A 12,659-nucleotide genomic window follows, 5' to 3' on the forward strand; every position below is an offset into this window, starting at 1 on the left:
AAAAAATTGCCCCTCTTTACTTCAAACCACCCAGCAGTTTATTCCAATTTAGCTGAAAACATACCACAACTTGAGCTTTTAATAAGAATATGAATAATACAAATAAATATTAAAAATGATACAAGCAGAACATTATGTGCAATTGTGCTTTATTGTTAAACAAAATAAGCATTTATTCGTCATTCACTAAAAGACCTGTATTCATTGCATGGCCTGGACATTTGGTTTGACAACATTTGACTCAAAAATAAACTTTGAATCCAGAGTAAAATGGCTCAGACCAAATTCTTGCAATGTATAAAACAATTTTCTATGTCAGATATCCAGCTGGGAGAAAACAGGGAAGTTGAGTGCATTTATTTCAGTTTCACTGAATATTTATGTAACACTCAGTGGGTGTCATCTGCATTGGATGTTCCCACATCAAAGTGCAATTTGTATTTCAATAGCCCGGAAAATCCAGTAATACAGTGCAATTTTAAAAAAGAAATCACAGTAAAGTAAAACAGTGGAACTAAAGCTGGCGTCAAGTGTAAGTGCACTAGTGTTTGTTCATATCACTTTACCTGCGTCTGAGAACAGCTAACCTTGAATATAAGGTTCAAAGAAATCCTCTCTTTGCATTTGTCTAACATAATGAACATTATGTGACAACACAGTCATACATTTTTTATAGGTCTTGCTTACAACAGCCATAAAGTGCTTCTAATAGATTTCCTCTACCTTTAGTCAGCATCTTAAATGAAGTGCACCATGCTATCCTTGCATTCTTTGGGCACAGTGAGCTTGTAGTTATGGCAGACTAACTTGTAATTCTGGCCATCATTGTTGTCCCAGTATTCAGCCCCACAGACTTTGTACTGAATGGCAAACTCTAACACTGCTCCTGGTTGCAGGAATGGAGGAACAGGCAAGTGGAAACGAAATGTATCGCAACTGAGTTGCCCTCCTCCTTCCCATGTATTGGTGATGCTGGACACCCATGAGGCCTTAGTTTCTGTGCAGCTCTTCCAATCTGTAAATGAATAGCGAGCAGTGACATCTTTTTCATAATCTAAATTGATGACCTGGGTGATTCCAATGACACCAAGTTCAAAACACAAGACCCTCTCCAGACACACTTTCTGCTCACAGAGACGATGCAGGAATCCTGGCTGGTCGCCAGGTTGTTGGGAAAAATATGGCTTCATGTAAGGTGAGGAAATCTCCAGATGCCTTCCATCTGCCAACTCTGCACCCATCAACAATCTAAAGGTAACATGATGTGGTACAAACGGATCCTCTCCGGATTTAAAAAGCTTGATGTCTTCCAGGTCGAGCCCCAAAGAGTCAACAAAGCGTACACCAACATTTCTGCATTGTTTCTTCTTCTCTGTGGTAGAAGGCAGGGAATGTGACCGTTGTCGGATGATGGATTTAGGCATGGGTTCACAGGAGGGTCTGCGGTGGCACTCTTGGTCCTTTTGCAGAGAGACTCTGGGGCTTGGGGGGCGGATTGGAATTGGCTTCTTTACTGCATTAGGTTTGTCAGCTCGCAACATTTCAGTCAAGTTGATGGTCATGCTAGGCCTTGAGACACTGCTGTAAGAGCTGGACATTTGCTGTTCAGATTTTGAAGGGGGAATCCTCTTGTGTCCAATAAACCACCCTGTATCCATGTTTTGGAAGAAGTGGCGTCCTCCTCACCTGTAAAGAAAGTTATGAAGTTTTATTCATTAGTATGATGTCAAGTTCATCGCTGAAATGAACAGTAAACAGAAGCATAATGGCCCAGCTGTAACATTAATGTACTCTTTTTACCTAAAACTGCACAGTAATGTGCTGCAATTGCATTTGAAAGAACAGCAACTGTCGTACATTTGACAAGACAGAAACAGTGGGCGTGTACCCTGGGAGTACGTGCCTGAAAGCAAACTTATTTCTCTCTCTCTCTCTCTCTCTCTCTCTCTCTCTCTCTCTCTTTCTGAACAGTTGTATTACTGCGAAATGCTTCAATAAAATTAGACGCTGACTTCACCTCACCATAAAAAGATATGAAGCTTTAGTTAGGTCTAAGCTGCAGGATGCAGCCTGCTTGATCCTCCATTTAAAGTAATATTTATCAGTGCTGCGTATTTCCGTGCGAGTCTCCGCTGTTGGCCACAATCCCGTGACCCGATTTGTAACCAGTAACCACCTTCATAACGCTACAGCACATATACATGTTTGTGTAGTGCTCTCGATGGAGATCTGCTAACATGCGCACAGCTAATAGGAAGCTGCAAACGGGCCAGAATGTTACTGACGTTACATGGGAGAGAGAGTAATTTAAGATTAACGGTAACAATGGTGTGCGTTATTTTTTACTTATTTCTTAAAACACGGAGTTGCCCTTTTCCTCATTTATATTCATTGTTTATCAGTAGCAAGTGGGCTCATCAGAGAGCGCTTCTATATTTCGTTTAAAAGAGCGACTGGTGTGCCGGTACTTCAAGTCCCATGATGCACCTGTCTCGCTCACTTCGACACAAGCTGCTAGCCAGTCAGCAGCAGGTAAACAAACCTATCTGACTGGGACGGCGAGCCAAACAAAGCGTATGCGGTGTTTGACCGTCTAGCATTTTTAATGGCGAGAAGGATGACAGCCGAAAGAGAGACACGTCTGCCGCAAACAATTCATTAAAATAATCGCTGAACTGGTATTCAAGCTGCGACGCGGGACGACGATAAATACAAGGACGAGTTTAACCAGCAGTGGAGAACCGAGCGTCGACATCTGCGCATGATGCATTGCAGCACTTTTGAGAAAATGGGTGTTTTTAGCCTCATTTTGAGAATAGAGTATCTGATCCGAGATGTCGGTTGGGTTCTTTAGCTACCGTATCATTTAACTGTGCTGGACTCAAAATAACATCCCCCCTGGCGACCTGCAACATGGGGCCCATCATGCAGGAACGCACAGCATCCACGACACTGAAACGCGTCGTCTCCAAAGAGAAGATTCGGGTGAAAAATACTGAAAATAGCGGCCCAGTAACCAGGTATGCCAGATTTTACACTGATGCATTTAAGACAAAACTGAACTTGTCATATTTTGGCTCAGACATAGGTTAGAGACGAGCCTGTCAAACCACTATCATGTTTCCACAGTTCAAAGAAAGGTAACAAGATGAAGAAAGCAGTGAGCCAAATGAAAAATGGCCTCCCAGGACCAGATCAGGATAAGGACACAGTGACAGCAGTGCAGAAGGTGAGTGAATGGCAAGTAGTACATTTAAAAGGAGATAGTAATTAAGCATTATTGTCCATTGATAGGATGTGTTTAAGGATAAATAATGTTGTAACATGTGTTGAGAGCTGTATGCTTCATAAAACTCAGAAGTAATAGCAGTCTGTCAATTATAACATTCTTTGGATTGATTGTTTTTACAGGGTGCACAGTCAAAAGGTGGTAGGGTCAAATCTGGCAGCGCACGGAATACAAGCAAACTCTCCAGGTATGTGTGGAGAGAAGGCTGTGCATTCTTACTCAAAGCTTTGCTTCAGGAACAGTAAATCCCTAAATCCCCTACAGATTTTCGTTATACTTGTCTGTCTCTTTTCAGCCCCGAAGAAGAAGGAGATTTGAGACCTCAAATCCGCAAACACTCCTCCGTGCACAGGAAAGAGGAAAAACGAGAAAACCAACGGATGTCACAATGCGGCAGCGAGCTACAGCCGAATCGTGGGGGGATGGGGAAAAATCGGCGAGCCCTCTCCCTGCCTCTCTCCCCAATATCAGGGCTACGCCACATGCCAGCACACCCCCTAATGCACTCCCCAGCCCCCACCCCAGAGGCACTACAACAGCACTACAACCAGAAGGATGATGACACTGACAGTGCCAGTGACCTGTCAGACTCAGAGAGGCTGCCTGTGCTGCCCTCTCCCTGTACCCCCTGTACCCCTCCTCACCTCAACCTCCGAGCCGAGGTCATCAACACCAATGACTTTCCGCCGGACTTCCCAGGACCCCGTGGGACTGTGGGTGATGAAGATGAGAGTGAAAAACCCAGCTACAGTTACCAAGACTTTCTGCCTCCTCCCTTCAACAGCTGGAGCCTCAGGCAGCTGGCAGTGTTTCTTCATACAGAGGGACGTGGTGCCCCCCGGCCCAAGCCTGTAGGGCCCTTAGAGAAGTACCTGGAGAGGCTTCTGCAGCTGGAGTGGCTCCAGATCCAAACAGTGCAAGCAGAGAGCAGCCGTCCACCAGGGACTCGCTCAAGGCCACAGGGCTTCCCTTCTGCTACCACAGCTCACCCACCCAGGCCTCACACAGCTCCACCGTCCCGACTCAACTCCCCTAAAGGGCTGCGGCACAGCCAGCGAGCCTTCCCATTTGCACCTGTCAACAACCCCCCATCACCTGCCTCAACTCAGCACCAGCTCTCCCGCTTCCCAGTTTGCCCTCACTGTCACATTCGCTACCCGATGTGCAATGGAAGCTGCTCTGCTTATGCCTATCAGCGCCACTCACGGCTTAGCCCACTGCTTGAGCGCAGAGCCAGACCTGGGGCGCCAGCGAAGCGGAGCAGCAGCGAGACTCGAGCACCATCCACGGAAGGCAGGAGCCCAGGAGGACAAGGAGGGGGTGGAGGAGGAGCCCAGACCCCAGTTAGCCCCTCAGCTGGAAGGAGTCATTTCAGGCACATGCAGGCTGCAGGCAATGCCCGAAAGCAACCCCAGGAATCTGGAACTAATCCAAACTGTAGAGGCCAGGTGAGGAAAAGCCGGGTCAGAGCTAACTCTGAGACAGATGTTAAAAAGGAGCCTGGTGGCATCAAAGCAGCCAGTGCAGAGAAACGTGTTTTTGCTGCAAGTAAGAGGGAGGTCATCACCTCCAAGAGAGTGGAAAAGGACTGGCAGAGGACAGAGGCAGGAGGTCAGGCTTCTAAAACTGCCATGAAAAGAGCTGCTAAAGATCCGCAGTCGCTTTCCAAAGCACCGCTTAGTAATAAGCAGAATGGCAAAACAAAAAATGTGCACTTTGTTGCAAAGTAACCCCTATATACCTTCAGTATAGTGCTTTACTTAGTGGTTACTTGGTGCAGGAGCTTGAACCTATGCTTGCTTTCTGTGTAATCTGTGTAATACTAACATGTTGTAACTGTTGTACAGCAGTCTAAATCAGTCAGTGGTGTACAGCCTTCAAAAGGTCAAAACTATCAGAGATTGAGCAGCTAGAATAGACTTGTAATAACATATATAACACTTAAATAGAACAGAATAATACACACTGCATTTCATTTAAAATGTACAGTAATAATATAGTCAGACTGAAGGCTCATAATGACCCTAAACACTACTAGGATTCTAAAAACAGCTTTTATGTAAACAGAACTCTGTTGCACTGCAGTCATCTCTTAGTGTGCTCCTGATGTCGAAATAGGCATAAAATAAGCATTTACTCTACTGTTGGACAGCTTTCAGCGTAAGTAATCCATAGTGAAGTTTAACACAGATCATTACATTTAGCCATCAAATACAACCGTAGCCGTTACTAGTGGAGTTATTGATGTCGGAATGTATTTGTTTTCAATCCTCTTACTTTACTTGATGTTGCTTTTTATCTTTTCTTTCGGTGCCTCATGTTTTAAGACATAAGTTCAGTTGAAGCATCTTTGGCTGAAAAGAAGGAGGCGCAAAAAGTGGTGGTGTACTGCAGTAATGTAATTTGTTCCAGATATATTTGTGCAATGGTTTTACATTTTTGGTTACAAGGGCTTTTCATGTTTGAACAGCTTGAATTGTAGTCTATGATAATAAACTGTATTTTGCATAGAGCTGAGCTCTTTATATCATTGAAGACGGTGTAATGTTTGCTACGAATGTAAATGCATATTTTTCCAAATTTTATATACCATAGTTATATTTATGAAAAGTGTTGTGGTTGAATTATGTTCATCATTGTCATTATTATGTTTACATTACCATGCACAAAAAGAAAAATATTTAGTAAAAAGAGCTGAATGTAACTTTATGTCTTCTGATGCTGTACCACTGGTCATTCTGAGGGTTCGGTGAAATTTCAACACATCATAGCTGTTAGACTGTAACAGCACTTGAAGTCTTTAGAACACTGTGTTTACATTAGAGTGTCTTATGTGTTTCTTGTGATTTACCATGTGCAAATGATTCATGGGAACACCTCATCAATGTAAATGATGTGATATGTATTCAGACTGCACCTCTCTACTTAATATTCATGTAAAGTATCAAAGCCATAGATGAGGGTCCAGAAGTGGCGATGCTATTATTGATGTGTACACTATGTTGACACGCACGCGGAAAGATTGTGATACGTATTTTCTCAATGTTGAATGCAAGTATTTGTAAGGCATAGAAATAAATGTTTTGCACACAAGGGTCATTATCTGTCGGCCATTCTTAGGGGCACCTACACAACGCACAATTTACAACTGTCTTTACTGCTGACACAGTGCTAAAATGCCAAACATAACCAGCTTAGCTCATGGGCATTAAATCATGCTAATTACTGCATTCAGTAGCAAAACATTTTTATAACTGCATACTTCTCTTTGAACTCTGCAAAGTATTGCAGTAGTATTTGCAGTAGTTTTAAGAAAATGTGGTTTAAATTAATTAGCATATTCAGATTTCAACCAATCTGGAATCTGATCAGATCATCACAGAGAACTAATTAAGTAAGGATTAGTTTTTTTTTCAGTTATTTGTGTTCACTGGGGCCTTTCTGCTCCCAAACACACACACACACACCTAGAAGCCACTATAATGACAAAGGCTTGCATGCCAACTACTATGGTAACAGGATGTAGAAATAATGAGTGTGATTACATCTTCTTCTGTCCTGGAAATGGTTTAAATAGCCGGCGAAGCTGCTTCTCTCTGTCATTCACACACCCTGAAACAAAGAGCAGGTATATATTTGCAGTAATCAGTAATAATAAAAACTATAAAGATTTTTACACATATCCACAATCAAGTACCAAAGGTCTTAATGGCATGTACACTTTAGCATTATTATCAGAGCCTTAATTGCACTTTTTGTTATAATGAAATGGGGGCTTTTGTTGCCTCAAAAAGTTTGCATTAGCAGCACACTTACCTAAGTGTGTATTGGCAGTGAAACACGAGCTGCCAAATGTTTCTAGGTTGACATCCTCTCTATAGACAGGCCCATCGTTCCACATGAGATCATAGCCACCCACCCTTTTCTCCTTGCCCGTGAGCCTAATGAGAAAAAACACAGTTAATTAGACCTCGGCAGCAGTGTTGCAGAAATTAAAAAAAAAAAAAAGGAACCCATCTTTTTGCTATTTGTACAGCATTCAACTTGTGATCTGAGGAAAGATGTTCTTGACTTTCAAATATGCTAAAAAATATATACTTCCAATTTTTGATATATTAGTGAATAGAGAATGTGATGTCTATAATGAATAGAGAGACAGATAACCCTCACACCTTGTTGCCTGCTGACAAAAAATTAAATGATGATGAGAAAGAGGCCTTTACCTTCCCTCCATATCAACAACATTCAAAGTATCTTCCAGCAGTCTGCATTTCATCTCATAATCCTCTTGACTACTGGGCGTGTGTGACGGAGAGGCATTCACCTCAATTAGCCACCTGCAAAAAGATGGAGGGTGATGACTTCACTCCTTAGTAGTGCATGTTTGCAAGAGAATATTTGTAGCTGGTGATGCACTGTGCACTATATGTGTGAGAACTTACGGTTTGAGGTTCTGATCCAGCAGAATGTCGTACCCGTAGAGCTCAAAGCAGTGTTTGTCATTTATAATGACCTTTTGTACACTCTGTAGACTGCGGACAAAGATGTTATCCATCTCTTTAAACAGGGTTTCTACCATTTCTCTGCCATGTTTTGCAGTCAGGTATCTTCGAAGCTGCTGCATCTGCCACTTACATCCCTATTGAGAGATGGATAAAACAATACAGCAGCAAAGAAGAGATAGAAGAGAATTAGTTAAATGGGAGACATTTCAGAAAAAATAACTCAAATATAACAGAATCTGTTACCTATTCTGTAAGGTTCTAGAACTACACACCTTTACGGGATCATAGTCAGGTGCTGTTTTCTGAACAGCCACATTGGTGAGATGCATATCTGGAAAGAAGCACTAAGGAGAATTTGGGAACTTTAATGACGCAATCATGCCTTCCACGGGGGATGTGGATGTAAGCGACAAAATTAGGAACAACAGCCTCAGAAACTGGGTCAAACTGAGCTATTTAAAACTGACTTTGCTTGAATACTGTATTTCATTAGACAAAGGCTCAACTTGCTAAGGGAATTGTCAGTACTAAAAACTTAGAACCAAGCTTTCACATTAGTGTAACGACTTTTCAGTGACAAAATGTCATGACACCAGAAAAAAAGGATACACTTGTCATCAATACTGCTAAGGGAGAAGCGGGTGCTTGAGAAGCGGGCAAAGCCATCTCGATATAACCAGGCCTTCAAGGGAACATACTGAAGCACACAGGCACACAAGCACACACACTGATTTGTGCACACTGCAAAACTTGAATTTTGAATAACATCTTATGATCTACAAGGTTCAGTACGTACTGATGTAACCAGAACATAGACCCTCAGATCAAATTTCCTGCCTGTAGAGACAAAAAGCATAAAAAGAGCTGAAGCAAGAATAGTAAAACTTCTATCCTGTTCCCAATTTGTCTTTTTTCAGTCTTGTAAAATTATCTGTTAGAACATTTGATGATGACCCAGAATGGATTTACAAGAAAATGCATTAGTTTATTACCATTAATTAGGTATGGATTCTCTATGTAGCGTTGTGCCACATAGCTTTCCACTTGAGCTGCATCCTTCTGTTCCTCTGAGCGGGTGCCATCCTGTGTGAGCACAGTATTATCAGTCTGAATATGTGTGTGTGTGTGTGTGTGTGTGTGTGGTATTTCTGTTTTTAGTCATTTAATTTACACCCAAGTCCTTGATGAAATCAGAACACATTACCTTCCTCCAATCCATGATGTCTTTCAGTTTCCTGAACAGGAAAATGCCTTTCCCTTGAGATTTTGCTACCTAAATAAATATACCAGTTAATTCTCACAACTTAAATTCAATTTGATGCCATCTTAATTTCAGTTATTCTGGTATCTGGGATCATCTAAATACTGAATTTAAGATCCTTCTATTGCACTGGATTGCATCTGTAGCGTATTTTAACAAACCGGCTTCATGATCCAGGTGCTGCCCGGGCTTCTTTTGAACTCCTCTACAAACAGATGGTACTCGCTGGGAAGTGCAAAGGTGCAAGGGTAAAAATCACATTTGGATGCCTCCATGTGGCCAATATCCCTTTCGAGGTTTTTCCTGTATCTTTTGAGGTTTTTCACCATGAGGTTTTTGCGAGTCAGCTATAACAGAAACAGAAAAATACTACATGAGTTTTGATTTGAATGTCGTATGTTTAGTACTGCTAAAATACCCAGTTTATAGTCTCATAGCATGATAGACTAATGATACCTCACCTCATAATGGTTGCGAAAGTGGTTTATCCTCACATGCTCCTCCATGTACGAATGATCAAAATTCTCCCTGAGCCAGCCCACATCACACCAGTTAAAATCCCACTCTCCATCACTGTGAGAAAGAAAGTAGATATTATATACAAGCCAGTGAATTCAGCAAAGATGGTGTGATGACGAACAGGCAACCTTACTTACTCTTTGACTTCAACCCAGCCTGGTCTTTGGCGCAGGACATCCTGTATGGTGTTGAGTAGGCCACATTTGTAACGCACACAACTTCTTCCTTCCCTGAGGAGACACTGCATGGTCAGCATTACCGGTACTTCTGAATAACTGTTTCTATTTTGTATGTGCTCCACTTTATAACAGATTTTGCTATTGGTTAACCCCTCAGTACTCTGAGACAGATCTTCTCTCACCAAACAACAGCGGCTCTGGACATCTCAGGTCTTCGCCATAAATGGCAGTCACACTATGTGTGCCACTAAACTGAGTCAGAGGCACCTCTGGCTTGGTCTCTCCAACTTAAAAAGAATGAACGCTGCCAGGTGCTGAATCTGCCACTCTCCTCTGAGTCTCCCTGACTTTGCAAGCCTTGTTTAGGGGTGTGTAGTGGATGATATCAGCTACGGTAGGTCCTGGTTTTCCACCTCCACCTGTATAGTCATACCTCAGAGGAAAGAGGTACCATGTCTCATTCAGTACTTGAAGAATCATTGGAGGGAGATTGATGCAGAGGCGGTGTCGAACTAGGCTTGTTTTTTGGTGTTTTTCTAGCCCAGTCAGTTGGTGGACTTTAGGGATCAAGACTGGGGTCCACCTGGGAGTACATCAGCCCCTAACAGCCTTTGCCTTTGGTGTTAACCAATAGTGAAGCCCGTTAGAAGCAGAGCCTGTACGAAATAGAAACAGTAACTACTGGACATAAATCCAGTTCTATGTATACATGTGTAGCCTTATAACTGCAGGCCAAGCTGGCCCTCTTTTTGGTATACATTGCTGAGTTTCAAAAGGAGACAAAAAGCATATACAGTGGCAAGAAAAAGTATGTGAACCTTTTATAATTTCATGATTTTCTGCATTAATTTGTCATAAAATGTGATCTGATCTTCAAGTCAAGAGATTTGATTGACAAATATAACAACCATAAAAACCTCATAGTGCTAGTGGATAAAGTAAGTGAACCCTTGGAATGAATAACTGGTATAACCCCCCCCACCGAGCCCTTGGCAGCAATAACCTCAACCAGGCGCTTCCTGTAGCCTTGGATCAGACCTGCACATCGTTCAGGAGGAATTTTAGCCCATTCTTCCTGGCATATTCTTTAGACATCTCATGTGTATGGATCTCTTCAAGTCATTCCATAGCATCTCTATTGGCTTGAGGTCTGGGCTCTGACTTGGTCAATCCGGCGAATTTTGTCGCGAATTTTGAGCCTTGAAGAGCTTAACCAACAGCAAAGCCCGTTACAAGGCTATGCAAGTACTCATAGAACTGGAGTTAAATCCAGTAAATAATATTTACTGACAATTTTAAACAACACCCACCGCTCCTCATTTTTGCCACAGTCATATGAAGCTTTGTATCCAGATGTCTGCAAAGGTGAAAAGCAAACCAAGATTTACATCCCAATGACTTGAAGTACATAGTAAAATCTTTGCACTTTACAACCAAAACTATGCATCAGTTAGCAACTCTTCTGGCTTCCTTATTGCGTACACGTGCACAAGCTAAATCTAACCTTGCCCCTATTTGTGTCTCTCATGTATAAAGTTATCTTTATATTCAAATTGGGGCTAACACAACCCCGCTACCAAATTCTTCGCTAACCAATTCAAGCAGATAGTGGGTAGAGTTTAATACAACCAAGAACAGAGGTCTTCTTTTTCATTAACTTATAGGTACTCATAAAGCAGATCTTGGCTAGCAAGTGCTACGCTAAGCTATCTCACATCCACATCATCATGTCAACAGAAAATTTACAAGACAAAAAAAATGTGCACACATACAGAGCGCTTTCTCTTTACCTTAAACTTTGACATGGATCCAGACACTATGAAACGGTAGCAAATTATGGTGGTTACTGCAAGTATGCAAGAAATATATGGGTAGGTAAATGTAGTTAGCAACAGCCGACTACGGTTAAAAGGAGTGCACTACTCACCTGCTGTGTTTGACAACAACCGCTGCCAGGGTAACCGCCCCCCACGGTCCGACAGAGGAAGGTTGTCCTAGTGTTCTTTCCGTAGCTAGAAATCACAATCACATTATCACATTAATATAAATATATCTGTTTTGTTTTGTTTAAATAAAATTACCCTGTCCACAAGTCCATTTTGGGGTCAGCTTTTCTTTTTCTTTGCTGGTTTCCTCACACTCATGATCGACCCTCTCTCTTACCACCACTTGGTGGCACCAAATCCTTGAGTAGAATGACACCTCTACTTGTAGCAAACACTTGTACACTCCCTTTATTGGTATAAGATTTTTCTTTTAACAGTAAATATCCCCTGCAATTAACATGTCATGGAAGCTAAATTCAGTAGGTTTTAGTTATTTGGCCAAAACTTTGGAAATGTAAAGATAAAGCAAATGATAAACTTCATCACTTTTGTGATTTTTAGTCCACCATCTAATAGACAATGTGATATTCTGACATAACTAAATTATCAAAATGATGCTAAAATAATGGTAAATAAATGACAAAACGTGCCTGTGAGACAAATGGCCCAGTGATTGCACGTAGTGATTTACCATGACAAGAAGATTATGAAAGAAAACAGTGTGGAGTGGAGAGATATTGAAAGCGTTCATATTTTTGTGAACTGTGAACCGAACACATAATTTTTCCAACTGTGAGTGTAGACGTGAGTTTCGCCCAACCTGGAGGGAAAATAACAACGTTCACCCCCATTCAAGAAAAAAAAAAGACAAAAAAAAAAAAGTTTTACGACAGCTGTGTTATACATCATGTTTATCAGTTTCATCTGCAGTGCAGATGAAACTGATAAACTGATCTGGTGAAACTGATGAACTTAGTTCAAAATTAAAAAATGTGAACTATGAACTTGAACTAGTTCACTTTAATCTGTGCGAACTTAACTCTGAACTCTTTCTTGTTTAGTGTGAACTTGCACACCACT

At 41.7% G+C, this 12,659-nt stretch overlaps 3 protein-coding genes across 5 annotated transcripts; 1 reads left to right on the top strand and 2 right to left on the bottom strand.

The window, feature by feature from the left end:
• Window positions 1-176: 176 nt before the first annotated feature.
• On the bottom strand, window positions 177-2,193 carry ppp1r3da (protein phosphatase 1, regulatory subunit 3Da). Of its 3 annotated transcripts, XM_041057468.1 has the most exons (3): window positions 2,023-2,193; window positions 1,133-1,686; window positions 177-1,015 (listed from the first exon to the last, which is right to left on the bottom strand). In XM_041057468.1, exons 2-3 carry the CDS (start codon window positions 1,656-1,658, stop codon window positions 738-740), a joined length of 804 nt encoding a protein of 267 aa, XP_040913402.1. In that variant the 5' UTR covers window positions 1,659-1,686; window positions 2,023-2,193; the 3' UTR covers window positions 177-737. The 3 variants fall into 3 exon arrangements, with proteins under 3 accessions (XP_040913402.1, XP_040913387.1, XP_040913394.1); XM_041057453.1 differs by having other exon boundaries at window positions 177-1,686; XM_041057460.1 differs by lacking the exon at window positions 2,023-2,193 and adding an exon at window positions 1,801-1,891 and having other exon boundaries at window positions 177-1,686.
• Window positions 2,194-2,558: 365 nt separating this feature from the next.
• On the top strand, window positions 2,559-6,379 carry fam217ba (family with sequence similarity 217 member Ba). The gene is made up of 4 exons (XM_041066401.1): window positions 2,559-3,020; window positions 3,130-3,229; window positions 3,412-3,476; window positions 3,585-6,379. The coding sequence occupies exons 1-4, from the start codon at window positions 2,914-2,916 to the stop codon at window positions 5,017-5,019; spliced, it is 1,707 nt and encodes a 568-aa protein (XP_040922335.1). The 5' UTR covers window positions 2,559-2,913; the 3' UTR covers window positions 5,020-6,379.
• A 451-nt stretch (window positions 6,380-6,830) lies between these two features.
• On the bottom strand, window positions 6,831-11,558 carry ttll9 (tubulin tyrosine ligase-like family, member 9). The gene is made up of 14 exons (XM_041059393.1): window positions 11,544-11,558; window positions 11,064-11,110; window positions 9,712-9,804; window positions 9,517-9,628; window positions 9,217-9,402; window positions 8,999-9,067; window positions 8,787-8,877; window positions 8,591-8,631; window positions 8,404-8,491; window positions 8,067-8,125; window positions 7,732-7,928; window positions 7,513-7,626; window positions 7,106-7,230; window positions 6,831-6,901 (listed from the first exon to the last, which is right to left on the bottom strand). The coding sequence occupies exons 1-14, from the start codon at window positions 11,556-11,558 to the stop codon at window positions 6,831-6,833; spliced, it is 1,308 nt and encodes a 435-aa protein (XP_040915327.1).
• Window positions 11,559-12,659: the final 1,101 nt, after the last annotated feature.

The sequence above is a fragment of the Toxotes jaculatrix genome, chromosome 2, assembly GCF_017976425.1.
Source record: "Toxotes jaculatrix isolate fToxJac2 chromosome 2, fToxJac2.pri, whole genome shotgun sequence".
NCBI classification, from domain to species: Eukaryota; Metazoa; Chordata; class Actinopteri; family Toxotidae; genus Toxotes; species Toxotes jaculatrix.

What these genes read in the sequence shown, in the direction of transcription:
- ppp1r3da (XM_041057453.1), bottom strand. Translation starts at nt 1,658, where the DNA reads ATGGATACAGGGTGGTTTATTGGACACAAGAGGATTCCCCCTTCAAAA.
- fam217ba (XM_041066401.1), top strand. Translation starts at nt 2,914, where the DNA reads ATGGGGCCCATCATGCAGGAACGCACAGCATCCACGACACTGAAACGC. An exon ending in AATAGCGGCCCAGTAACCAG is followed by an intron (nt 3,021 to 3,129) that starts GTATGCCAGATT and finishes ATGTTTCCACAG; the next exon opens with TTCAAAGAAAGGTAACAAGA. An exon ending in AATACAAGCAAACTCTCCAG is followed by an intron (nt 3,477 to 3,584) that starts GTATGTGTGGAG and finishes GTCTCTTTTCAG; the next exon opens with CCCCGAAGAAGAAGGAGATT.
- ttll9 (XM_041059393.1), bottom strand. An exon ending in ACTTTCGCAACCATTATGAG is followed by an intron (nt 9,403 to 9,516) that starts GTGAGGTATCAT and finishes TTTCTGTTATAG; the next exon opens with CTGACTCGCAAAAACCTCAT. An exon ending in GCACCTGGATCATGAAGCCG is followed by an intron (nt 9,068 to 9,216) that starts GTTTGTTAAAAT and finishes ATATTTATTTAG; the next exon opens with GTAGCAAAATCTCAAGGGAA.